General features: G+C 45.0%; 1 protein-coding gene across 2 annotated transcripts in view; it reads left to right on the top strand.

The window, feature by feature from the left end:
• Positions 1 to 1238: 1238 nt before the first annotated feature.
• LOC141083588 (proton-coupled amino acid transporter 1-like) overlaps positions 1239 to 26901 on the top strand; it is a 64900-nt gene continuing 39237 nt past the window's right edge. For both annotated transcript variants that reach the window (XM_073567934.1, XM_073567933.1), the window contains exons 1-7: positions 1239 to 1388; positions 8587 to 8749; positions 10500 to 10590; positions 12900 to 12988; positions 13175 to 13270; positions 21227 to 21311; positions 21870 to 22088. In XM_073567934.1, the coding sequence (XP_073424035.1) occupies positions 8592 to 8749; positions 10500 to 10590; positions 12900 to 12988; positions 13175 to 13270; positions 21227 to 21311; positions 21870 to 22088 (738 nt within the window). In that variant the 5' untranslated portion in view covers positions 1239 to 1388; positions 8587 to 8591. The remainder of the gene's footprint in view (positions 1389 to 8586; positions 8750 to 10499; positions 10591 to 12899; positions 12989 to 13174; positions 13271 to 21226; positions 21312 to 21869; positions 22089 to 26901) is intronic.

Below are 26901 nucleotides of genomic sequence, written 5' to 3'. Positions count from 1 at the left end.
ATACCAGGGTTCCCCAACTCCAGTCGTCAGGGCCCACCAACAGGTCATGTTTTCTGGATTTCCTTTGTATTGCTCAGGTGAAGCAATTATCACCTGTGCAATACTAAGGAAATCCTGAAAACATGACCTGTTGGTGGGCCCTGACGACTGGAGTTGGGGAACCCTGTTCTATACAATCTGTGTCTTAGCTAGCACTCATTGTCAGAGATAGCTTATGCTGCATGGTTAGGGGGTTGTTGTTAGTTATTACTGGAGAAGGCATTTGGTGGATTTATCTGTGACTGTTGCTAGGTTTCGAGTGTGTGATAATTCCCTTCCTTCTCCTACTTTAGTTTTACCCCTCCTCCACTCCCAGGTGTATACCTCTGTTGATTGTGTGAGTATATTTGTATGATTGGTATTTTCCTTTATCCCTGTTCGTATTACCTTGTTAGTCTGGTTGGTGTACCACGGTACACTACTACTCCCCTCTTCCCTGGGTAGAGGAAGAGTACAGACAGGTCAGATTCAGGTGCTAAGGCAAGGTACGTGGCCCCGTCGTCTTCACCATCAGAAGTAATCCAGGTAACAGAGTGAGCGCCCCTAGTTTTAAGGACAGGGAAGGAGACCCTGGTCCTGAGACTCCTGACAACTGAGTTGTGACACCGCTGATCGGCTGCAGGGCTCACATGGTATAACAATGTCACGTGCAATCTGGCGCCAGTGCAGGAGGTGAGCATCCTTCATTGTTATCTTACAAGTGGGACTACATCATTTAAAAGAGGGGTTGTCCAGGTAGTGAAAAAGCCCTTTAACCATAATTGATGTTGAAACTATCCCTTTAATAAGTAATGTTGAGACTCTTGTGCCATTTTCATTCCTTCTGATAGATTTTCCCTTATACAGACCGGATTTCGCAAGGTTCTTATAGAAGGATAAAACTACCTATCCAATAGCTTTGTATACACAGCGCCACCGTGTGGCCACCTGACTCCATGACGCTATAGCTTTCTCTAAACGCTCTAGCGCCACCTAGCGTAAGCAACTGTTTATTGCAAGTAACCCGACACTAAAGTGACTTCGAACACAAAACCCACTAGGACAGCCTTGTAATAAATAATACTCACGGAGAAGACAAAAAGGTATAAACAAGAGACTACATAAAGGCCTAAACGGGGGCACGGGTCCTCCTTGTAAACAAAAACAATAAAGTTTTCGAGGTTCAAAATGAAGAAAAAAAAATGAAATGATAATTCAGTTGTCACGGCGACGGTCAGCTGATCCGCGCCTCACGTGACTGGAGTGTTTGCTGCTTGAGGGAATGATGAGGAGCTGACAGAGCGGAGGAGCAGGAAGCGCGTGAGGAGGACGCTGCGGGTGTCACTGCCGAGACCGCGGCCCCTGAGCATGTAAGTACTGGGGAGCGTGGTGTCAGCAGCCGGTACGGCGGCCGGAGAGGGTCAGTGTGGTGTTACTAGGGTGATATGGGCAGTACGGCGGCCGGAGAGGGTCAGTGTGGTGTTACTAGGGTAATATGGGCAGTACGGCGGCCGGAGAGGGTCAGTGTGGTGTTACTAGGGTAATATGGGCAGTACGGCGGCCGGAGAGGGTCAGTGTGGTGTTACTAGGGTAATATGGTCAGTACGGCGGCCGGAGAGGGTCAGTGTGGTGTTACTAGAGTAATATGGGAAGTACGGCGGCCGGAGAGGGTCACTGTGGTGTTACTAGGGTAATATGGGCAGTACGGCGGCCGGAGAGGGTCAGTGTGGTGTTACTAGGGTAATATGGTCAGTACGGCGGCCGGAGAGGGTCAGTGTGGTGTTACTAGGGTAATATGGTCAGTACGGCGGCCGGAGAGGGTCAGTGTGGTGTTACTAGGGTAATATGGGCAGTACGGCGGCCGGAGAGGGTCAGTGTGGTGTTACTAGGGTAATATGGGCAGTACGGCGGCCGGAGAGGGTCAGTGTGGTGTTACTAGGGTAATATGGTCAGTACGGCGGCCGGAGAGGGTCAGTGTGGTGTTACTAGGGTAATATGGGCAGTATGGCGGCCGGAGAGGGTCAGTGTGGTGTTACTAGGGTGATATGGGCAGTACGGCGGCCGGAGAGGGTCAGTGTGGTGTTACTAGGGTAATATGGGCAGTATGGCGGCCGGAGAGGGTCAGTGTGGTGTTACTAGGGTAATATTGTCAGTACGGCGGCCGGAGAGGGTCAGTGTGGTGTTACTAGGGTAATATGGGCAGTATGGCGGCCGGAGAGGGTCAGTGTGGTGTTACTAGGGTAATATGGGCAGTACGGCGGCCGGAGAGGGTCAGTGTGGTGTTACTAGGGTAATATGGGCAGTAAGACGGCCGGAGAGGGTCAGTGTGGTGTTACTAGGGTAATATGGTCAGTACGGCGGCCGGAGAGGGTCAGTGTGGTGTTACTAGGGTAATATGGTCAGTACGGCGGCCGGAGAGGGTCAGTGTGGTGTTACTAGGGTAATATGGTCAGTACGGCGGCCGGAGAGGGGCAGTGTGGTGTTACTAGGGTAATATGGGCAGTACGGCGGCCGGAGAGGGTCAGTGTGGTGTTACTAGGGTAATATGGTCAGTACGGCGGCCGGAGAGGGTCAGTGTGGTGTTACTAGGGTAATATGGGCAGTATGGCGGCCGGAGAGGGTCAGTGTGGTGTTACTAGGGTGATATGGGCAGTACGGCGGCCGGAGAGGGTCAGTGTGGTGTTACTAGAGTAATATGGGCAGTACGACGGCCGGAGAGGGTCAGTGTGGTGTTACTAGGGTAATATGGGCAGTATGGCGGCCGGAGAGGGTCAGTGTGGTGTTACTAGGGTGATATGGGCAGTACGGCGGCCGGAGAGGGTCAGTGTGGTGTTACTAGAGTAATATGGGCAGTACGACGGCCGGAGAGGGTCAGTGTGGTGTTACTAGGGTGATATGGGCAGTATGGCGGCCGGAGAGGGTCAGTGTGGTGTTACTAGGGTGATATGGGCAGTACGGCGGCCGGAGAGGGTCAGTGTGGTGTTACTAGGGTAATATGGGCAGTACGGCGGCCGGAGAGGGTCAGTGTGGTGTTACTAGGGTGATATGGTCAGTACGACGGCCGGAGAGGGTCAGTGTGGTGTTACTAGGGTGATATGGGCAGTACGGCGGCTGGAGAGGGTCAGTGTGGTGTTACTAGGGTAATATGGTCAGTACGACGGCCGGAGAGGGTCAGTGTGGTGTTACTAGGGTACTATGAGCAGTACGGCGGCCGGAGAGGGTCAGTGTGATGTTACTAGGGTAATATGGGCAGTACGGTGGCCGGAGAGGGTCAGTGTGGTGTTACTAGGGTAATATGGTCAGTACGGCGGCCGGAGAGGGTCAGTGTGGTGTTACTAGGGTAATATGGGCAGTACGACGGCCGGAGAGGGTCAGTGTGGTGTTACTAGGGTACTATGAGCAGTACGGCGGCCGGAGAGGGTCAGTGTGATGTTACTAGGGTAATATGGGCAGTACGGTGGCCGGAGAGGGTCAGTGTGGTGTTACTAGGGTAATATGGTCAGTACGGCGGCCGGAGAGGGTCAGTGTGGTGTTACTAGGGTTATATGGTCAGTATGGTGGCCGGAGAAGGTCTCTATTGTGCTTTATAACAGGGAAGGTGCAGCTCCTGTGAGAAGTGTTCCTGGGGTCTTCCTGCCGCTCCCTGATGCATTCAGCAGGTCTCGTGACCCACCCTGGATCCACCTGTCCAAGAAATAGCGTGTGTGCACATGCTGCGGTGTACGGTACCATTATAACCTATGTAAAATGAAAACCGCTGTGCAGACACTACGGAATTTTCCGCGCAGTTTTTCTGCAGTTTCAAATCCACAGCATGTCAATTCTTTGTGCGGATGCCGCTGCGGTTTGGCACCTGCTCCATGACAGGTGTCAAACCGCAGGGGAAACCCGCAGGCTAAACCACAGAAAAGCTGCAGATAAACCGCAGGTCTTTTGAGCTGCGGATTTACCTGTGGTTTTCATTAAATCCGCACGGAAAATTTTGCAGAGCAATCCGCAGCGTGTGCACACAGCCTTAGTCTTCCTCCATATTTCCTGCTGACAGGTGTGATAAGGTATAGGCTGCTGTGTGCAAACAGCGCCATGGACCTCAGCTTCCGGATGCTTCTTGGATTCAATTTTCATTTTTATCCTTTTAGTTTTTTTCTTCTCCCTGTTTAAAGAGCTAAAACTTTTTTATGTTTTTACCTTTTCCCCTTTTTTTTTTACTTTCCATCCACACCACCGTATGAGGACTTTGTTTTTTTTTTTTTTTTTTTGCAGAACAAGTTTTGGTATTAAATATGACACCATTCATTTTATCATAATTTACTGAACCGCGGGGAAAAAAAGATCCAAGTGTGGTGAAATGGTCGCATCCCCTCCCCCTCAAAGGAAAGGGGGGGGGGGACGTTTTTGACAGGGTTTTGATTTTCTGTTCCAACAGCATTTATTGTGCAGCAAAAAAAAAATCCTTGTGACTATAATTCTCCGGATCTGTACGATTACGGGGACCCCAAACAAGTATTCCTTTATTATTATTTTATTGGTTTAAAATTTTGGGGGAAAAAAAAATTTCTGTTTCCAGAGGGGTGAGAGGGTTTTTTTTTGTGTGTGTGTGTGTTATATATGATTGGAAAAATATATATTTAAATATTTTTATTATAGTATACAAAATATTTGTATATATGTATTTTAATATAATATATATTTATAATTATAAATATATTTAAATATTATGTTTTATTATAGCAAAAAAAATATTTCATAATAACTAAAGTATATAACATTTGAGTCACCCTATTTGTGCTGTCACATAACACGCTGAGCCTCCGACTCAGCACTTTTTCTGTATCGCTGGTTTGTAAGTTCCCCATATTAATTTAGTTCAAAAGTCTCTGATTGTGCAATCTCCAGAGCAGATGTGAGCAGGGCTCCTGGTAAATCGAGAATCGCTGCTCGGACGTCAGAATGTCAGCATTTTATATGGGGCTAATGGGGGGCCTGTTTTCCGCACTAATTGACATATAGTTCTGCCTATTAGGCCACGTTCACATGATCAGTATTTGTTCCACTTCTGGTTTTGATTACAATCGGAGAAGTATAAGAGAAGCACCTCGCCACTTCTGGATTTTTCACCCTCTCCTGATTTCGGCTTACAAACTGACCAAATACTGAAGGTGTGAATGTGGCCTTAGCTGGACTGAAAACAAATGACTTCCCTACCTGTATTAATTGGAGATATTCCTAGTGATATCAGTGACGTAATATAATGACCTGCTGGTGACTGGTAATGCATGCTAATAGTTGTAGTCGTACTGATATTAGGTATATTTGTAGAATTTGGGCATAAGATCGCTGTATGCACTGTTGGGTTGCAGACTTGATTGCAGCTCTCTTGTGGTTACCCCTCGTTAAAGGGGTCATCCGGGCATAGCTGGGCACGCTGGCGGTACAGTTTCTCGGCCACAGCCAGGCTTGCTCTCTGATGGTGTAGCTTCTCGGCCACTGCCGGGCTCGCTGTCTGATGGCGTAGCTTCTCGTACACAGCCCGGCTCGCTGTCTGATGGCGTAGCTTCTCGTACACAGCCCAGCTCGCTCTTTGATGGCGTAGCTTCTCGGCCACAGCCGGGCTCGCTCTCTGATGGCGTAGCTTCTCGGCCACAGCCGGGCTCGCTCTCTGATGGCGTAGCTTCTTGGCCACAGCCGGGCTCACTGTCTGATGGCGTAGCTTCTCGGCCACAGCCGGGCTCGCTCTCTGATGGCGTAGCTTCTTGGCCACAGCCGGGCTCACTGTCTGATGGCGTAGCTACTCGGCCACAGCCGGGCTCGCTGTCTGATGGGGTAGCTTCTCGGCCACAGGCGGGCTCGCTGTCTGATGGCTTAGCTTCTCGGCCACTGCCGGGCTCGCTCTCTGTTGGTGTAGCTTCTCGGCCACAGCCGGGCTCGCTGTCTGATGGTGTAGCTTCTCGGCCACAGCCGGGCTCGCTGTCTGATGGTGTAGCTTCTCGGCCACAGCCGGGCTCGCTGTCTGATGGTGTAGCTTCTCAGCCACAGCTGGGCTCGCTGTCTGATGTTCAATGCTTCAATGTTTTGAGCTTATAGATCCATTCACATTCCTTTCTTTTCAGAAGACGGATTCTATCAGCTCCCCGTCTCTGTACAGGGAGAGTATCTATGATTCTAAATTTGAGTTGCTTCTCCGTATGCCCCACTTCTACAAAGTGTTTAGACACCGGAAGGTCCAACTTCTTCTTCCTTATGGTATATCGGTGATGATTTATTCTGGTCTTAAGGTCCCATGTAGTCTCACTGATATACCATAAGGAACAAGGACACTGCAATATATAGATGACCTTTTCCAAATTACTTGTATGGTAATGCTCTATCTTGTAACTTACATTTGTTGCGGGGTGGATGAACGTGGGACCCTTTAGCATCTGTGAACAGTTCACACATGAAAGACATGGATAACAACCCTTCCTTGATGTCCTTGTTAGATAAGTTTGGGCTTGTTTTTTTAAGAGAGCCTATATCTGAATTAATCAGGCAATCCCCAATATTTCTGTTCCTTCTGTAGAAAAAGAGAGGTGGTTTTTGGAGTTCTAAGATACTAGGTAAACAATTATACAACATCTCGAAATCTTTTGTTATTATACTATTTCCACTTTTTTCCGTGAATGTTGTCACCATCGGCACCCTACCCATCTGACCTTTTGTCTTTGTTTTTTTTTATCAATAGTGACAATCTTGTTGGTTTTAATGCTTTTTGTTTTTTCAGGTAACCTCATTTCAAAGTTATTTATCAGTGTGATCAGAACATTCCTTTTCACTAACAATCCTTCGTACTCTCATAAATTCACTGAAAGGATTAAGGCTATTATACATTAATATATCATTCCCATCTGTTGGTTTAGTGAACATCATTGTTTTTAATGTTCCAGCATTTTGCTTTACCATCACATCTAAGAATTGTACTTGTTCCACTGATGAAACCAGTGTGAATTTGATGTTTGGATCCACTTCATTTAGATGTTTCTGGAAATTCTCCAACCCCTCTTGTGTTCCAGTCCACCGGAGGAAGACATCATTTATGTATGCACACCACTTCAGCACATGCCGAAAGTGGTGGGACACACAGACAGAGTCCTCCTCCATGGCACTCATGACGATATTTGTGTGTGTGGGCGCCATGTTCGTACCCATGGCGGTCCCGCGCAACTGCAAATATAAATCATTGCCAAATAAAATATAATTAAATGTCAAAGCGATGTATAGAAGGACAGTAATGAATTGTTTGCCTTCCCTAGATATGTATTTTGTTGTTAGTTTCTTCACCGCTTTCCTCCCTCTGTTATGATCAATTGAAGTGTACAGTAAGGTGACATCGAAGGAGGCCAGTATAACTCAAAATGTACATCCTTCAACTTATTCAAGAAATCTGTGGTGTCCTGTATATAGGAAATAGCTTGTTTGGCTACTGGATTTAAGATTTTATTAAAAAAAAAAAAGTCCAAATTTTACTAAAAACTGAACCTATCCCTGTCACTGTGGGTCTTCTTGGAGGATTTTTTAAAGATGTGTGTGTCTTGGGTATGGTACTGTATATAGAACCGTAGTTCTGGGGTTCTCCACTAGTAAATCGTCGTATAGATCTTGTTTTCTAATCTGTTAGATACATTTCCTTGTCCATGATGACGACAGTCCCATCCTTATCAGTCGATTTAATTACTATGTCGCCATCATGAACGAGTTCAGATAATGCTTTTGCTTCAGCCATGAAGAGATTAGGATATCTGTGTTGTCTACTATCCTTGTTTCTCAGCTCTTCTATATCACATGTGACTTCTGTTATAAAGTCCTCTATAGCTGTTGCGCTTGAAGGGGGTACAAACATTTATTTATTTTTTTTTATTTTTTAAGGACAACCAATGATAAATTAGTCACCGGTCCTTTCTTTGGTTGGAACCTTGTCACTAATCCATTCCTTCAATTTTAATTTTCTAATGAATTTTTGTAGGTCTATCTGCAATTGAAACCAACCCGTGTGGCCGGACGGACTACATGAGTACTTTAATGTGTATTTCTGAGAGTACCTTCACTACTAAGTCTGTTCCCTTGTCTCTGAGGCTGGGATTTCTTTTTCTCTGGTTTCCCTTTTTTCTTGTGTATGGTGACGTTTACCCCTCTCCTTTTCCGCCATCGGGTCCCTGAGTAGAAGTTTCCATCCCTAGAATAAACAGAATTATTAGAATATACTCCTTTCAGCTTAGTACTAGATTACCCATCGGACATAAAACCTCTTTTTTTTTATTTATTTTTTTTTTTATTTTTTTCCATGCCGCATTTCTCCACACACCATTTACCATGTTTTCTAGCAAGTATGCCATTGATATTCTCCTTTTGAATATTGAATTTTTACAAAAAACACACAAGTCAAATCGCAGCTATGAAGGTATCATTTTATTCGCCTTTCTATGACCTACATGTCCATATAGAATGCTTAGGAGGGGTGATCCTACTGATGGATTCCCATTAAGTAAATGTGCTGACCTTTGCTTTATACTCTTTACCCTTCTGTTGGTCTAGGAATCATGGCGACCACCAGACTGACAAGTGACGCATACAATGACTACAGCTCCACAGAGGTCAGTCCCAGCGAGGAGTCTTCCCCTGGGATCATCAACAGATTCGTAGTACCCCGACCAAACCAGTACGAGAGACTCGGAGAACATGGCAGCAGCAGCACCACGTAAGTTCACAGCAGTTAACTGCTTATTGTGATTTTTTTTTTTCTCCATTCCCTTAGAAATGAATGGAGAATGCACTGACAGCTGACACACCAATAACTTGGTTAGTACGGTTCAGAGAAGACACGTCTGTCAATGTTAACTGAGGGATTGGAAAGGACAAAGGCAATGGGGTTTAGGTACATCTATAATGCATGACCCAGTCTGCCCTAAAGAGCAAGATTCTCTCCTGTATACATTTGCATATGCAAATTCTCTTCAGAGAAGACGAGGACTGGAAATCTAGTGCCACCTATTTGTAAAAAAAAATAAAAAAAAATAATAATACTAAAAGCCAAACTAGAATCTCTTATTTGCAAACACATGTTTCGGGGTAGTTACCTCTCCTCAGTGCAGAGTGTGAGATCTGATTTGGCTGTATGAGAGTCCTTCAACTGGGGTCTCAGTGGTAATGTTTCTCCCTGCCTGTTGAGAGTGACATGTCAGTGTAAGGAGACTTATAGGCCATGCAATGCTCCTCTTGGCATGTTACTCCACAGGGAGAGCCATTAATCGATGTAGATTGACATAAGTATTTATCCTATTTCTTTCTTAAAAGAAAAGCACAAAAAAAATCTAAGTCCCTCTTGAAACCTGATGTGACATTTTCTATGAACCGGTGCCCAGAATGAACTTCCTATTCCAGATGAGGTCACGCTAAAGTAGCGGTATTAGGTCCCTGTCCCTCATCTTTATACCTCTTAATATATGACCGTACCCTGTTGGCTTTAGAAGCTGATCATTGACGTCACATGCAGTAATTTAGTCTGTGATCTCCATGTCCATCCAGATCCTTCTCTACAAGTGACTCTCCTTGTTTTTCTTCCCCCTAGAACATACGATGCTGGCATAATTTTTTTAGCACTCAGATGCATAACGCTTGTGCACATCAGCTTGTAATGTCTGAACTTCCTCCTTATACTATACTGTGTAGTTTGGTGTCATCTGCAAAATTAGAAACCCTATTATTCCCGTCTTCTGGACAGCAATAGAGGGACTCGAGCTCATTGACATCTATACGAGATGCACCCTGCATTTCAGCCTAAGGTCACAGTGACAGGAGGAGGAAATGGCGAGCGGCGACCATCATACCATACCTGGAAAATGGTTGTTTCATGATGATCTTCAGTGATTATAATACTGCTGAAAAGTCTAATGAAACAGAACAGGAAGAATGAGTCTAGTATTAGGCATAGTAGCCAGTGTGACAATTGCAAGTTTTCTGAAAAAAGAAAAAAAATGAAATAATAAGATATATAGTTCTAAAAAATGTTTTAAAGAAAGTTTTACTTTAATATCAAAACCTAAAATAATCCCTCCCTGACATGTATTTCACACGTCGGGTGCCAGTGTATGGAGTGAGCTCCGATCGCTGCTGTTAAACCGTTTAAATGCCACTGTCAATCACTGGTCTCCAAATTTTTTCCTGAAAAAAAAAAAAAAAAAATTATGCCATAAGAGGCAATCCAAACTTTGAATCTACCCCAGAATGATTAAAAAAAAAAAAAAGTCAGCACTGCATGCAAAAGAACAAGCCCTCACACAGCCCCATCAAAGGTTAAAAATAAAAGGTTCAAAAATCGGTGAAACCCCCCCCCCCAAAAAAAAAATAAAATAAAAAAATAAAAGTGTGTGTATATATATTGTGCCTACTGCCAACTATATATCCTGATTTTGTTGTGATCCGCATCCTTTTCTTCGGTTTTCCTACAGATGGTTCCAGACTTTTATCCATTTACTAAAAGGGAACATTGGGACCGGACTCCTCGGACTGCCATTGGCTGTGAAAAATGCCGGGATTGTGGTATGAAAAGTTATTAATTGCTCTTAAAGAACCTGGGGGTGTACATAGAAATCACAGGAACCCATAGGGAAAGTCTGGATTGCCCCCTTTCTTCTCCCCAAAAAGAAAAGTTTTTTTTGTGCGGTCACCGCATATAGACACCGTGACCTTTCAACTTTTAAAGACCGGGAGAGGGCCATAAATTAGAGACCCTAATGAAGCCCTTAAGGGGGTTCATTAGGGTCCCACACTCCGATGCCCACTTTAAGGCCTCATGGCTTTTCTACAGTGCACTCACCCTCACATTTTACTCTCTCAATACAAACCCTACAGTACTCAGTATAATGCCCCCCTCAGTTCCACCATGCACATTTTGTTGCCCTCCAGTCTCCCAATGATCAGCCCATATTTTATGTGGTCTGTGTGTACATCCGGCCTGAGCGGCAGACATCTAATTGGAGCAGGCGATATCTGATATCGATGACCTCTCCTAAGGGTGCAGTCAGAAGGCTGTATAAATCGCAACACCATGCACGGACTGGCCAGCAGCTCTCCCTACCTGAGTGTGACAGCTGCAGAGAAATGCATGTAGCAGTCAGACTCCGGTAGGGAGAGCCGCCGGCCAGTCCGTTCACTGCCGATTTATATGTCCTCTAAATATAAGTTCCCTTTAATGTCCATGGTTGCGATGCCACTTGAATTTCATTAAAGAACACTCCAGCCAGTCTGTCCGCACCCCAAAAAGGCTGATAACGGAGAAAGATAAATGACCATAAACAATCTAGCAAACAGATGACATTGCTGCTATGAGGAGCGTCCCCCTTCATCATCCCTTTTCTTTGTGTATGTTTCTTCTCCGCAGCGTGCAGATCACAGGACGCTGCTCATGTTCCAGGTCGCGCTGCGCTTAGTTATCGGCTTTTATCTGCAGATCAGCTTCTTATCTGGATGACTGGAGAGGCAGAAAGCTTTCTGTTGTTTGTGCGTCACTCGGCTTTGATGACATATGACTCCATTTTTTGTGGTTATTATTCACTCTTTCATTATCAAAAAGATCAAAAAAGATGTTATTTCTGCAGCTGTGGTTGAGCCATAAGATGATAGCACCAAGCTGGAGCCAGTGTTATGTATCAGGCCTGACATAGCTGGAAGCTACACTTAAAGGAATTGTCCACCTTTGGTCATTATTATTATTTACATATATACATTTGGGGATACGCAGTTGGGTTTCATTGCCAATTTTGCATTTTTATCTTTTACTGACTTCCTTTCAGCTGTGGTCATAAATCTGCTGAAAGGAGTCTAGAAGAAGACAGCCAAGCATTACAATCTTTCTTGTCTTTTAGTCTGCTTAGCTCACTGTTGGATTTTCAGGTGACTCATTCTGCAGCCTGCAATAGATGGTGCGACACAGAGGATATAGCATGCAAACGGTGCAAAATTTTAATTGCAGATATTTATTTTTATCCATAATTGCATGCATTTAGTAAAAAAAAAAAAAAAAAAGTAACCAGAAGGGGATCTTAGTGGTCACCTTTAAAGGGGTAGGCCACTTTATACCTAATGTGATGTAATGGTGCAGATATAGCAATTACTCATATATCTCTTGTCTCTTTGGCAAGAAAGGAGCTGCCCCTTCCCCTGTTTCGTCCAGTCTTCCGGTGTCCTCGCTCTCATTTATAAGGTGGCCGCTGGTGGTGAAGCGACATCTAACCAAAGACTCCCTCCATAGTAATCGCAGAGGGAGTCGAGTGACACGTCTGGTCACGGTCATCACCCATCGTCCATCATCCAGCTGATTGAAGACACTGGAGCGATGGCAGCCTCTTCTTGGGTCACCAGGCACAGCGCCTTATGTTTTGTAGTGGCTGTCCCTGGTATTGCAGCTTCGTTTCATTGACTTGATTGGAACAGATTCACAGCCCCCTTCTCTGCCTGTACTTTACCTTGGCTCCTCATTTCAATAGCTAAACTAGACCAATGTTTGACCATAAAATAAGAAATAACTTATCACTGGTGTCTGACTGTTGGGACCCTCAGCGATCCCAAGAGTCCATTCTGAAAGGAGCGAAGGTCGTGTCTGCACAGCGCTCTGTCTCCAATCCCCCCCCCATACGATGCATTCTCCACCTCCTCTCTGACATCTGTAGGGGTCCCAGCGTACAATATGACTTGACCTTGCTACAAATCCTGTGATTGCTGTTTGTGAGCTTGTTCAGATCCGCTTTGTCTGTATTCAGTAAGGCGTTATAACAGTATGATGTATTATTATATTTCCATTGATTTGATTGTTTTTTTTTTTCCCCCTCTTTTTTTTTTTTTTCTTGCAGTTGGGTCCCCTGAGCCTTGTTGTGATGGGAATCATTGCTGTTCATTGCATGGACCTCCTAGTAAAATGTGCAAATCACATCTGTCAGAGGTAAATACTCAGCGCGTCATGGGGTAAGTTTTATTACCTATGAAGAGCCGAAAAAGCCTCTCCTGGAATTGCCCCATTTTTGCTCTGTGCCATAGATGTCCTTATTAGTGCTCCCCTTAGTGGTTGCCTGCCACTATGTAATTTTGGGGAATTTCTTTTCTCATCCTATCTTCTTTACCCCCCAAGGAACCAGCTGCCATTTGTGGATTACGGCGATGCAGTGATGTTTGGCATGGAGTCCTCTCCGAGTCAGTGGCTGAGAACACACGCCGTATGGGGAAGGTATGGGATAAGTCATTCTGTCCTGGGGCTTCGGAATTTCAGGGAAACATGTGATATTGCACAAATAGAAAAAAATGGGCTAAAAAAGCCCTAGCCAGCTCACCAGCCACAGCCACAGCACGGAACCTTGTCTGGACCCAATGATAGTTGATAGTAGACAAAAACATAAGGGGCGTTCCAGCTGATAAAATTTCTTGCTTTATTGAAAAAATTAAAATAGTACAGCGGCTTACTCCTCAAGAGCAGATGGATGTGCTATGAGGCACTGAGACACCAGCTACGCGTTTCGACCCCACATGGGTCTTTATCACAGCTGCAAATTACTAACATAATGCAAACCTTATACTTAGTGCTGACCAATGAGAACTGCAATGTAGATCACATGAGCATTTATGGATTACATTAACTCTAATACCTATAATATCAGATATACTCACAAATACAATAAAACCCAAATATCATTTCTAGATCTAGAACTACGGGGAAATGTAGGACAGGAAATTATGTCCAATACTTACTGTAAACCCATTACGGGGAACACCATATTGCATGCCCGAAGTGGACATCCTAGGCATGTAATTAAATCTATTCCCGTCGGTGAACATATAAGGTTAAAAAGAAACTGCCCGGAGGAACAGGTGAAAAACAAAGAATTTGATGCGCTGCACAAAAAAATTGAAAAAACGAGGTTATGCAAATTGGATGTTAGTAATTTGCAGCTGTGATAAAGACCCATGTAGGGTCGAAACACGTAGCTGGTATCTCAGTGCCTCATAGCATATCCATCTGCTCTTGAGGAGTAAGCCGCTGTACTATTTTAATTTTTTCAATAAAGCAAGGAATTTTATCAGCTGGAACGCCCCTTATGTTTTTGTCTACAAACATGTGATATGCCTTAATTACAAGCAACCAGACCGGTTTTGATATATACTGATCAAATAATAATTCATAATTTTTTGTCAATACTTTTTTTCTCGTATATAAGCCGAGGCACCTAATTTTGCCGCGAAAAACTGGGAAAACTTATTGACTCGATTATAAGCGGTGTATGCATTGTCCCCTCATCCCTATCCTTGTATGCACAGCTCCTCATCCCCATCCTGGTATGCATGGTTCCTCATCCCTATCCTTGTATGTATGGCCTCCATGAGAAAAGCATTAAAAAAAAATCCTACTTACCCTCCCTTTTCGCCCTCGCTGCATCTTGTTCCGGTGCCAGCAGCGGCCGGGCAATCACGTGTCCCTCTCATTAAGGGAATGATAATTCACTTCACTCCACGCCTATGCGAGTGGAGAGAGGTGAATGTTCATAACTCCTAAGTAGTGCGCACCCGTGAGTGCCTGGCCTCTGCAGGGTACATATAATTTAACTAATTTTTATAATTTAGGGGCATGGTGGGTAAAAAAAAATCCTATATTTTTATTAATTTTATTTCTGTGATGCAATGTGTAGTAGTAATTTGTTTAAAAAAAAAAAAAAAAAAGTCAGTATTTTCCTAGACCCATAACGTATTTTTTATTCCGCTGATGGAATCTACGGCTAAGTTTTAAGTGAACATCGTGATTTGGTCTTCGCCCGACATCCTGGTAGTAAAGCAGTGTTTGTGCGCGATGTAAGACCCCTCAAGCTCGTCCGTCTGAGTCTGTCCAACCATTGGCGATTCCTAGTAGATTTTAAACTCCTCTATCTGTAGATTTTATCACTGATCTCCACGTGTCGACAGGTAATATAATTCTGGTGGTGGTGGACAGGTTCAGCAAGATGTCACATTTAATTGCACTACAGGCGTTCCCTAACACCACCTTGGTGCAAATTTCCATGAGAGATATAACATTTAGGCTGCGTTCACACGTCGCGGTTTTTCGTGTTTTCGTGGCAACTTTAACTCGCTATTTTGCCGCGAAAACGCAAAAAAACAGCATCCCATGCAATCTTATGGGATTCCGCAATGCTGTGCTAATGCTGCGGATTTTCCCGCAGCAGAATCGCATCGCGGAAAAATACGCAGCATGCTCATTATTTTGCGTAATCGCAGCAATTCCGCCCACATATGAATGCATTGTTCTGCTTACTTTCCGCATGTGGCTATGCCCACCATGCGAAAAGTAAGCAGAACATTTGCGGATGGTACCCACGGTCCGGAGGAGAGGAGACTGTCCTCCGGGCTCTGGGTACCATATCCCTGTAAAAAATAGAATTAAAATAAAAATCGGGTTATATTCACCTTCCGATGTCCCCAGGCCTCAGCGATACACGCGGCAGGTCCCGTTCCCAGTAATGCATTGCGATAATGACCTTTGCTGACTTCGCTGTCTCGCGATGCTGTAGCGGTCTCTCAAGACCGCGACGTCATCAAAGGTCATTGCTGCAATGCATCATTGGGAACGGGACCTGCCGGAGCATCGCGATGATCGGGGACGATGCGCGGGACGTCGGGAGGTGAATATAACCCGATTTTATTTTTTTATTTTTTTTTTTACATCCTATCTTTTACTACTGATGCTGCATAGGCAGCCTCAATAGTAAAAAGTTATTCACACTCGTCAAACACTATGTTTGACGAGTGTGACCAACCTGTCAATCAGTTCTCCAAGCGATGCTATAGATGGCTTGGAAAACGTTAGCATTCTACAAGCTAATTACGCTTGCAAATCGCTAGTTTTTCCGCGGGAAAATCGCGGGAATTTAAAATGCGATTTTCCCGCAGAATGGAATTCCCGCCGTAACTTCTGCGGGAGTTCCACTACATGTGAACTTAGCCTTACATGGGATTCCTACCAACATTGTTTCTGATCAGGAAATACAATTTATTTCCAAATTTTGAAAAGCATTTTGCTCTCGTTTGGGGATCATCTGTCGTTTTCTTCAGCATTTCATCCACAGTCTAATGGGCAAACTGAACGCATTAAAGCAAATTTGTCACCAGTTGTGGCTGATATAAGGTGAAACCATCGCCTTTCAGGTCTTATATGCAGCATTCTATAATGCTGTATATCGACCCCCAACCCGACCTGTAAGCGGAGAAAAAACTTTTATTATACTCACCTGCGGGGTGGTCCAGTCCGGGGGGTGTTAATCTTCTTGTTCCGGCGCCTCCCATCTTCTTACAATCGCCCTCCTGCTTGCTTCATGTGGGTGACGCGACCCTGCATCATCCACACAGTCTCTTCGGCATCGCACTCCTGCGCAGACGTACTTCTCTGTTTCTCTGGAAACATGTAAGAAAAAAATGGACAAGAGTTATGAATTGTTACTTGATCAGTATATATTAAAACGGGTCTGGTTGCTTGTAATTAAGGCATATCTGTTCAGCTGAGAGCTCCAGGAGGCTTTTCTGCTTTGATGTATATTATATATACTCTCCGCCGGTATTCAGGCATTGCCCCGTCACACACAGCGAGATCGCTGATTTTGTGACGCCACAGCGATCTCGCCAGCGAGATCGCTGTGTGTGACGGGGATCAGCGACCGGCCCCCCTGCCGGGTATCGCTGATCGTGCTCAATTGACCTGGGCCGTTTTTCGATCGCTGGTCTCCCGCTGCCCAGCATGCATCGCTGCATGTGGCAGCGAGAGACCAGCGATCAGCGACGCTGGTTTCTAATGTAAACATCGGGTATCCAGGAGCCGCGCGGCTCTTAGATACCCGATGTTTACCTTGGAAACCAGCGTGTACGCCAGTTTCCAAGGTAAACAGCGGGTATCCAAGAGCTGCGGCTCCTGGATACCCAATGTTTACATTAGAAACCAGCATCCAGCGTCGCTGGTCCTGATCGCTGGAGGGGCTGTCTTGTGACAGCTCACCAGCGATCAGCCTAACGATGTCCCAGCAATCCCATCATGTCGGATCGTTGGTGGGATCGCTGGGACATCGTTATGTGTAACGGGGCCTTTAGTTTCATACTGCCTGGTTTGGAACCTGGAGGTGTTGGTTGTTTGGAGAGGGGTTTTGGGGTTTTTCAGGACACTGCTGCTTGGTGATTTGTCTGTGTGCATATCCTCATTCACCTCTATTTGTTTTTTCCTCCCTTTTACTCTTCCCGGTGTTCCACTCTGTTGTTTGTGATTGCATATTTGTATGATTGGTATTTTCAGTCATCCCTGTATGTCTTCCCTTGTTAGTTTGGTTTGTGTATTTAAATACACAATTACTCCACACTTCCCCGGGGGGGGGGAGGGGACAGATAAGTGCTGATTCAGGATCTCCGTAAGGCTTGTGGCCCCGGCTTCTTCACCATCAAACGTAATCTTGAGGGATATCTAGGGCACCCCTAGCATTAAGGCCCTTTTACACTTAGCGATGCACCAGCGATCCGACCAGCGATATGACCCGGTCAGGATCGCTGGTGCATCGCTAAATGATCGCTAGTGAGCTGTCACACAGGCAGACCTCACAGCGATGCAGCAGCGACACAGTGCACGATACTCACCTTTCACACACAGCGATCCTGACGTCCTCCCACCCGCCTCCACACGTCGCTCGTCTCCCACAGCAGGAAGCGCCCGACGAGAAATGGAGCCGGACATTGTCGCGCGATCAGCGATGGACAGCGGGGGAGCCGGTCGGAGGTAAGTATCACACATAGCGATATCGCTAGCGATATCGCTATAACGTCACAAAATCGGTGACGTTATAGCGATATCGCTAGCGATATCGCTATGTGTAAAACCCCCTTTAGGGATAGGTAAAGGATCCTCTTCTTGCTACTGGGCGGTGACAGTAACCCTCTACGTTTGTCACTCTATCATGGCTTGGATTTTTTCCCCCCACTTAAATAAAAATTGACCTACACATGTTCGGTATCTGTGAACTCGTAATGACCTGGAGAATAATATTGCGAGGTCAATTTTAGCATTTAGTGAAAATGCTAAAAAACAACAAAAAAAAAAACAAACTTTTTTGTGCACTCTTTTTTGCAATTTCACCGCACTTGGAATTTTTTTTCCCCTGTTTTTCAATACACTATATCGTAAAGTCAATGATGTCTTTCAAAAGTACAACTCGTCCCACAAAAAACAAGCCCTCACATGGCCATACTTACGAAAAAATATATAAGTAATGGCTCTGAGAAGAAGGGGAGCAAAAATACGAAAACTGAAAATTATGCTGCCCCCTTCAGAATAAAAGATACTGCAGCTGTGCATTTACTGTCCACAAGGGGGCGCAGTTGAATAAATCAACGCTCTTCGTTGGTGCTTTCTCCTTGTAGTCATCACTGGGATTGGTCCTTACCATTGCTAAATGTTCTTCACTCCCGGAGCTTAGAGGGTTCAAATTTGGGGATGTCAAACTCAAATACACAGAGGGCCACAATTAAAAATTTGGAACTCGAGCCGACCCTGATAAATATGAAAGAAAAAATACAAATGTGGACGTTTTTCCTTATAAAATATAACAATTTCATATGCAAACTAACTTAAAGGCGTTGTCCCACAATCAAAGTACATTTCAATTAATAGATCTTAGAATAAAATCAACACATGGCCACAAATGAGACCTGGTGGAATAATGTGACATGTTATGTAAGAGCAGTAGAAAGCACATGGCCCCAATGGCCTCATTTAAATATGTAATAGCAAAGGATAAAAAAAAGTGAATAGTGCAGATAACATATGATGCAAGCAAAAGTGCCCCCAAAACACAGTATGATTCCCCCACAGTGAATTCCCCCACACGCACAGTATGATGACCCAACTGTGATCCCAACACAACCCTCTACACAGTGTAATAGGCCCCGCCTGCAGTGTAATGGGCCCCCGCGTGGTCCTACCTGCAGTGTAATGGGCCCCGCATGGTCCTGCCTGCAGTGTAATAGGCCCCGCGTGGTCCTACCTGCAGTGTAATGGGCCCCGCATGGTCCTGCCTGCGGTGTAATGGGCCCCCGCTTGGTCCCGCCTGCAGTGTAATAGGCCCCGCGTGGTCCCGCCTGCGGTGTAATGGGCCCCCGCTTGGTCCTGCCTGCGGTGTAATGGGCCCCCGCTTGGTCCCGCCTGCAGTGTAATAGGCCCCGCGTGGTCCCGCCTGCAGTGTAATAGGCCCCGCTTGGTCCTGCCTGCGGTGTAATGGGCCCCCGCTTGGTCCTGCCTGCGGTGTAATGGGCCCCGCATGGTCCTGCCTGCGGTGTAATGGGCCCCCGCGTGGTCCTGCCTGCAGTGTAATAGGCCCCGCGTGGTCCCGCCTGCAGTGTAATGGGCCCCGCGTGGTCCCGCCTGCAGTGTAATGGGCCCCGCGTGGTCCCGCCTGCAGTGTAATGGGCCCCGCGTGGTCCCGCCTGCAGTGTAATAGGCCCCGCGTGGTCCCGCCTGCAGTGTAATGGGCCCCCGTGTGGTCCTGCCTGCAGTGTAATGGCCCCCCCCCGCGTGGTCCTGCCTGCAGTGTAATGGCCCCCCGCGTGGTCCTGCCTGCAGTGTAATGGGCCCCACATAAAAAAAAAAAAATACTCACCTCTCCTCGTTCTTCCCCTATTGCTCCGGTCTTGGCAGCGAGGGCCCTGAAGCTCTTCACGGCACAGAATGCATGAAATAGTGAGGTCACTGCGCTGATGTTATACGCAGAGGATGGATGGTGGTGGAGGGAGCGTCGGCTGATGGCTTCCTCTTCCATCGTTGCTTTGAATTGTATAGGCCAAATATATTCTGTGGGCAGAGCTTGACCTGTGTCTCCTAAATTTATGGGAAAAATCAGAATGAGAGATCCTAAAAGAAAATATAAATTTTAAATTTATTTTTTTGAAAGTATAAATTCCTTGTAAGGCCGTCCCCCAACTTTCTTGGTGTCTGCTTATTCCTGTGTATCACTCAGTCTAAATAGCTTCTGATGGACGCCTTTGACATTACGCACATTCTGAATTAAAGGGTTACAATAAATTGTAAAAAAAACAAAAACACTTTTCCCAATAAAAAGGCTTTATTATTAGACGTTAACTTGCTGATCTCTGGAATCATAGAATCATAGAATCGTAGAGTTGGAAGGGACCTCCTGGGCCATCTGGTCCAACCCCCTGCTCAAAGCAGGATTCGCTAAATCATCCCAGTCAGATGTCTGTCCAGCCTCTGTTTGAAGACTTCCATTGAAGGAGAACTCACCACTTCTTGTGGCAGCCTGTTCCACTCATTGATCACTCTGTCAAAAAGTTTTTTCTAATATCTAATCTGTGTCTCCTCCCATTCAGTTTCATCCCATTGCTTCTAGTCTTTCCTTGTGCAAATGAGAATAAAGTTGATCCTTCTACAATGTGACAGCCCTTTAGATATTTGTAGACAGCAATTAAGTCTCCTCTCAGTCTTCTCTTTTGCAAACTAAACATTCCCAAATCCTGCAACCTTTCCTCATAAGACAGGGTTTGCAGACCGGTCACCATTCTGGTCGCTCTTTTCTGAACTTGCTCCAGTTTGTTGATGTCTTTTTTAAAATGTGGTGCCCAAAACTGGACACAATATTCCAGATGAGGTCTGACCAAAGAGGAGTAGAGGGAAATAATGACTTCACGTGATCTAGACTGTATGCTTCTGTTAATACATCCTAGAAGTTTTACCGCTGGGACCCCCAGCTCTCCTGAGAAGTCCTATCAGCCCCGCACCATGCATTACAATGGGACTATCTATGGGAGTGCCGGAAATTACAGCGCACTACTCGGCCATCTATAGCAGTCCCACAGATCAGGAGTAGAGAGGAGCTTCACTCTGCATAGTCCGAATTGATCCCAGAGGATTCGGACCCCCAGCAATCAATAAGGTATCTCACGGATAGGTTATAGCGTTCAATCTTGGGGATAATCCCTTTTAAAACAATTAATTGGTTTCACCAAGGTCTCTATAATTTATGACGGCAAGTAAACTAGTATGACTCCATTAACTGACATAAAGCAGAGGTGTAGAAAATGGCGAGGAGCATGTGTAATGTATAAAATGGCAAAAACGTACGTCTAATGTATTCCTGATGTCTTTGTTTGGTAGGAGGACTGTCGGTTTCTTCCTCATCCTCACTCAGCTGGGATTTTGCTGTGTGTACTTTGTGTTCCTGGCCGATAACATAAAGCAGGTATCAGTGCAATTATTTATTCTGACTTTATTATTTTTATTATTATTATTTATTTTAATCTTTTTGCATTGAAACTTGTAGTATGCACAGGTGTCCACCAGATGGTGCCAAGATCACGTGTGTTCCTTGCGCCACCGGGTGGACGCCAGTACTCACTACAAGCTTCAATGCAGAAAGAAATATTTTTTCACAATATTTGTCAGGCAGTATTTAAGGCTAGGATCTTTTTTATTTTAATATACTGATAAGCCATCTGTGTTATTTAGATTCACCGCCACAATCTTGGAGGGAACAACCAGTAAAACAGGCCTCTATTTCCACCTGAATAATTAGGTCCCACTATATGTCAGTTACTTCCTGCTGAAAGAATTTTGGTGTAGAAATAGGAAGTGCATCTTTTACATTTTTTTTTTTTTAGTCATGGCCATTTTCTGTCCTGGATCTGTTGACTGCATTTTTTTGGCCTCTGCTTCAGTGAGATCTCACGGGGACAGAGTACAGCAGACCTCTTTTTCTTCCACCTGTGACACTTACAGTTCCCATCTTGTCTCCCTGAAGGTAGTAGAAGCCGCCAATGGCACAACCAACGACTGCAGCTCCAACGAGACTGTAATACTAAGATACAGCATGGATTCCCGGCTCTACATCCTTTCCTTCCTACCGTTCCTCATCCTCCTGGTGTTTATCCGGAACCTCCGCTACCTGTCTGGCTTCTCGCTCCTCGCTAATGTGGCCATGCTGGGGAGTGTAGTTATGATCTACCAGTATATTGGGCGGGTGAGTGCTGAGGTCATTTATTATTTATTTTTTTAACATTGCTGACTACTCTTATCGGGTAAAGAGCGACCTTATTAGTTTTAACCCCTTCCTGTCCTGTGACACAGCGTATGTGTCATGAAAGTCGGTGCCAATCTGACCCATGACGCATACCCTGTGTCATGACTTCAAAGCCCCCCTGCGGGTCGGGTGACCGGGTCAATGAAAGGTCACCTGACCCGCAGATACAGGGGGCTTTGTAATTCACCACAGGGGGCGTGGCTTCGTCCCCACATGGCTACGATCGCTCTGATTGGCTGTTAAAAGTGAAATAGCCAATCAGAGCGATAGTAATATTTCATCAATGAAAATTGATGAAATATTACAATCCTGCCATGGCCGATGCTGCAGTAGCATCGGACATGGCTGGTGACACCGATCTGACCCACCCCACAGGCGATCGCCCCCCCCCCCCCCGGCCCCGCTGCTGTCATCATCTGCCTCCCCTCACCTTCCCTCCGCTCCCCGCCAGCTTCGGATTTCCCCCCTCACCCCCCCCAGTACCTTCTGAGTCCCCCTGTTGCTCCCGTTGTCCCTCGGGTCCGGATCATGGGCGCCGCCATCTTGGAAAATGTCTGGCGCATGCGCAGTGCGCCCGCCCGACTCTGCCGGCTGCAGATTCCATTCTTTCATTTTGATGACTCTCACAGTGATCAAAATGAAATAAAAAGTAAATAAACCCCCCGATTATCAACCCTATAGGTAGGCGCAACTGATAAAATAAAGAAAATATTTTTATTTTTATTTTTCCGTTAGGGTTAGAATTAGGGTTAGGGGTGGAATTAGGGTTAGGGTGCAATTAGGGTTAGGGTTGCAATTAGGGTTAGGGTTAGAGTTAGGGTTGGAATTAGGGTTAAGATTAGGGTTAGGGGTGTGTTAGGGTTAGGGTTGGGATTAGGCTTGGGCTTGTGGTTATGGTTGGAATTAGGGTTAGGGGTGTGTTGGGGTTAGGGTTATGGCTAGGGTTGGGATTAGGGTTAGAGATGTGTTGGGGTTAGAGATAGAATTGAGGGGTTTCCACTGTTTAGCCACATCAGGGGTCTCCAAACGCAACATGGTGCCACCATTGATTCCAGCCAATTTTGCGTTCAAAAAGTCAAACGGTGCTCCCGACATGTGCCCAAACAGTGGTTTACCCCCACATATGGGGTATCAGCGTACTCAGGACAAATTGCACAACAACTTTTGGGGACTAATTTCTCCTGTTACCCTTGAGAAAATAAAAGATTGGGGGCTAAAAAATTATTTTTGTGGAAAAAACATGATTTTTTCATTTTCACGTCTCTGCATTATAAACTTCTGTGAAGCACTTGAGTTCAAAGTGCTCACAACACATCTAGATAAGTTCCTAGGAAGGTCTAGTTTCCAAAATGGGGTCACTTGTGGGGGATTTCCACTGTTTAGGCACATCAGGGGCTCTGCAAACGTAACAACGACCGCAGACTATTCCATCAAAGTCTGCATTTCAAAACGTCACTACTTTCATTCCAAGCCCTGACGTGTGCCCAAATAATGGTTCCCCCCCCCCCCACATATGGGGTACCAGCGTACTCAGGACAAACTGGACAACAACTTTTGGGGTCCAATTTCTCCTGTTACCCTTGTGAAAATAAAAAATTGCGAGCTAAAAAAATCATTTTTTTTGAGGGAAAAAAAATGATTTTTTATTTTCATGGCTCTGCGTTATAATCTTCTGTGAAGCACTTGGGGGTTCAAGGTGCTCACCACACATCTAGGCAAGTTCCTTATGGGGTCTAGTTTCCAAAATGAGGTCACTTTTGAGGGGTTTCCACAGTTTAGGTACATCAAGGGCTCTGCAAATGTAGCATGATGCCCGCAGACCATTCCATCAAAGTCAGCATTTCAAAATGTCACTACTGTACTTCCCTTCCGAGCCCTGACATATGCCCATACAGTGGTCATCCCCCACATATGGGGTATCCGCGTACTCAGGACAAACTGGACAACAACTTTTGGGGTCTAATTTATCCCGTTACCCTTGGGGAAAAAAATTGCGGGCTAAAAATCTTTTTTTTTTTTTTGAGGAAAACAAAATATTTTTTATTTTCACGGCTCTGCGTTATAAACTTCTGTGAAGCGCTTGGAGGTTCAAGGTGCTCACCACACATCTAGATAAGTTCCTTGGGGGGTCTAGTTTCCAAAATGGGGTCATTTGTGGGGGAGCTCCAAACTTTAGGCACACAGGGGCTCTCCAAACACGACATGGTGTCCGCTAACGATTGGAGCTAATTTTTATTTCAAAAAGTCAAATGGCGCTCCTTCCCTTCTGAGCCCTGCCGTGCGCCCAAACAGTGGTCCCCCCACATATGGGGTACCAGCGTACTCAGGACAAACTGGATAACAACTTTTGTGGTCCAATTTCTCCTGTTAGCCATGTGAAAATAAAAAATAGCGTGCTAAAAAATCATTTTTGAGGGAAAAAAATGATTATTTTCACTGCTCTACGTTATAAACTTTTGTGAAGCACTTGGGGGTTCAAAGTGCTCACTACACATCTAGATAAGTTCCTTAAGGGGTCTAGTTTCCAAAATGGTGTCACTTGTAGGGGGTTTTCACTGTTTAGGCACACAGGGGCTCTCCAAACGCGACATGGTGTCCAATAACGATTGGAGCTAATTTTTCATTCAAAAAGTTAAATGGCGCTCCTTCCCTTCCGGGCCCTGCCGTGCGCCCAAACAGTGGTTTATGACCACATATGAGGTATCGGTGTACTCAGCAGGGCTGTGGAGTCGGAGTCGTGGAGTCGGAGTTAGTTTTGGTTGGAGTCGGAGTCGGTAGAAATGTTCCGACTCCAGCTTTAAAAAAAAATGTATTAATATTTCATAATTGAACTTTCATATGAATTTTATAAATGTTACTCAAATATATATGTTCTATCAAACTATGAACAACAGTGATAAGCAGTTCTGCTGGAGATAGAGACATTTCTTACTTCTTGTGTGTCACTGTTCTCCACTGCCCTTATCTAATCTTATACTTGGTTAACCTCATGCTGCCCCAACCCCCCTACTTACAATGTATGAAACTGAAAGTGAAAATGTGTTGCAAATTCTTAGTAGTAAAGCTCCTCCTCTAGACTAGATCATACTAGGTGTTCGTCTTCCAAGCATCTCACAGCTGCCTGCTACTCAGAAGAGGAAGACTGTAAGAAGTATTATCCTTTCAACAAACTTTGCATCAGTTAACTGTGAGTACATGAGGAATAATAACAGTATTACTGACCACTATATCAGTTGTACGACCTGGCAATAATTTTGTACAATTGTTTTTAGGAAAAACAATTGTCATTTGGATTGTGAATGCAGAATTAAAAACCTGAGAATGTCAAAGAAGCATCACATTAAATCAGCTGTATTTGAACATTTCACCATCACTCAAGATAGAAAACATTATGTCTGTCAGTGTATGACAAATGATCCAGACGAAACCAAATGCTGTGAAGCCAAGATGAGTGCATATTCAGGCAAAGATAAAAATGCTCCTACCAGAGCTTCTAATCTAAAGAGACATTTACAGCGCTTTCATCCAGAAGTACTGAAAGCAGTGGATGAGAAAGACTGCATCCAAACCAATGAACCAGTGCCCAGCTCTTCCAGCCAAACAAAGGAGCAGAGAACTTTGCAGCCATCAGTTGCAAGATATTTTGTCAGTGACAAAGTTACTGTGACAATGACAGTAGATACATTTAACAAACAGATCATAGAGCTTGTTGTAAAGGATAGTGTGCCTATTTCATTATTTTCACGACCAGCTTTTATGTGTCTGAATGAGGAAATGGCCCACAAGCTTGGTGTTTCTCTGGAGAGAGAGAGTATTAGAAAATTAGTAATCGAAGAAGCTTTTAAACAAAAGGAAGAACTTAAAAAAACTCTCAAGGGACGCTTTCTGTTTCTTAAAATGGATGCCTGCACACGTCACAGAGTGAACTATTTTGCCATCAATGTCCGATTTGTTTGTGACAAAAATGAAATAGTTACCAAGACATTGGCAGTAAAGTCACCAAAGCTCATCACACCAGTGAGTTTCTCCAGGTCTTGGTGGAAAAGGTTCTGCAAGACTATGAACTTAAAAAAGAGCAAGTTCTTTCTGTCGTAACTGACAATGCTTCAAATATGATAAGTACTATTAAGCTAATGAATGAGAGTAATGATGGTGACCAGCAGCTAGAAGAACATTCTGGGTCCACAGACACAGAAATGTTTGAAATAGAGGAACACAGTATTGTAACTGAGGAGCAAACTGAAGTTGCTTCAGATGAACAGCAACATGATAGTTTAGATGATCTTGTTGAAACTGTGTCAATATGTTCTTTCATTCATCACATGCGCTGTGTTGTGCATACGCTACAGCTGGCTATAAGACAGTCTGCAAGAAGGACATGCTGCTGCACTGATTGGCAAGGTGAGAAAATTGGCTACTGTTGCCAGAACCCCTAAAGTTGACTCAATTTTGAAGAGACGTGCTGGAAAAGGGGCAGTTATTGATCAAGCCACACGATGGGGCAGTACTTACTTAATGATTCAGCGCTTGGTTGAACTGAAAACCTTTCTTGTAGACATGGCTAACCCTCAACTGACGCTAAATGAAAGTCAGTGGAATCAGGTGACTGAGCTGGAAAAATTGCTAGAGCACCCATTTACAGTGACTAAAAAATTACAAGCAGAGGACTTAACTCCAGGTATTTTCTTAAAGGAGTGGAAGAACCTGATGTTTCGCCTGTCCCAAAGAGGAGGGTTAATTGCAAGTGGCATTG

This window comes from Dendrobates tinctorius, unplaced genomic scaffold (assembly GCF_039654945.1).
Source record: "Dendrobates tinctorius isolate UK_male_01 unplaced genomic scaffold, ASM3965494v1 ptg000020l, whole genome shotgun sequence".
Lineage (NCBI taxonomy): Eukaryota > Metazoa > Chordata > Amphibia > Anura > Dendrobatidae > Dendrobates > Dendrobates tinctorius.
The sequence above is the reverse complement of the archived record's forward strand: the minus strand, read 5'-3'. Positions and strand labels throughout refer to the sequence as shown.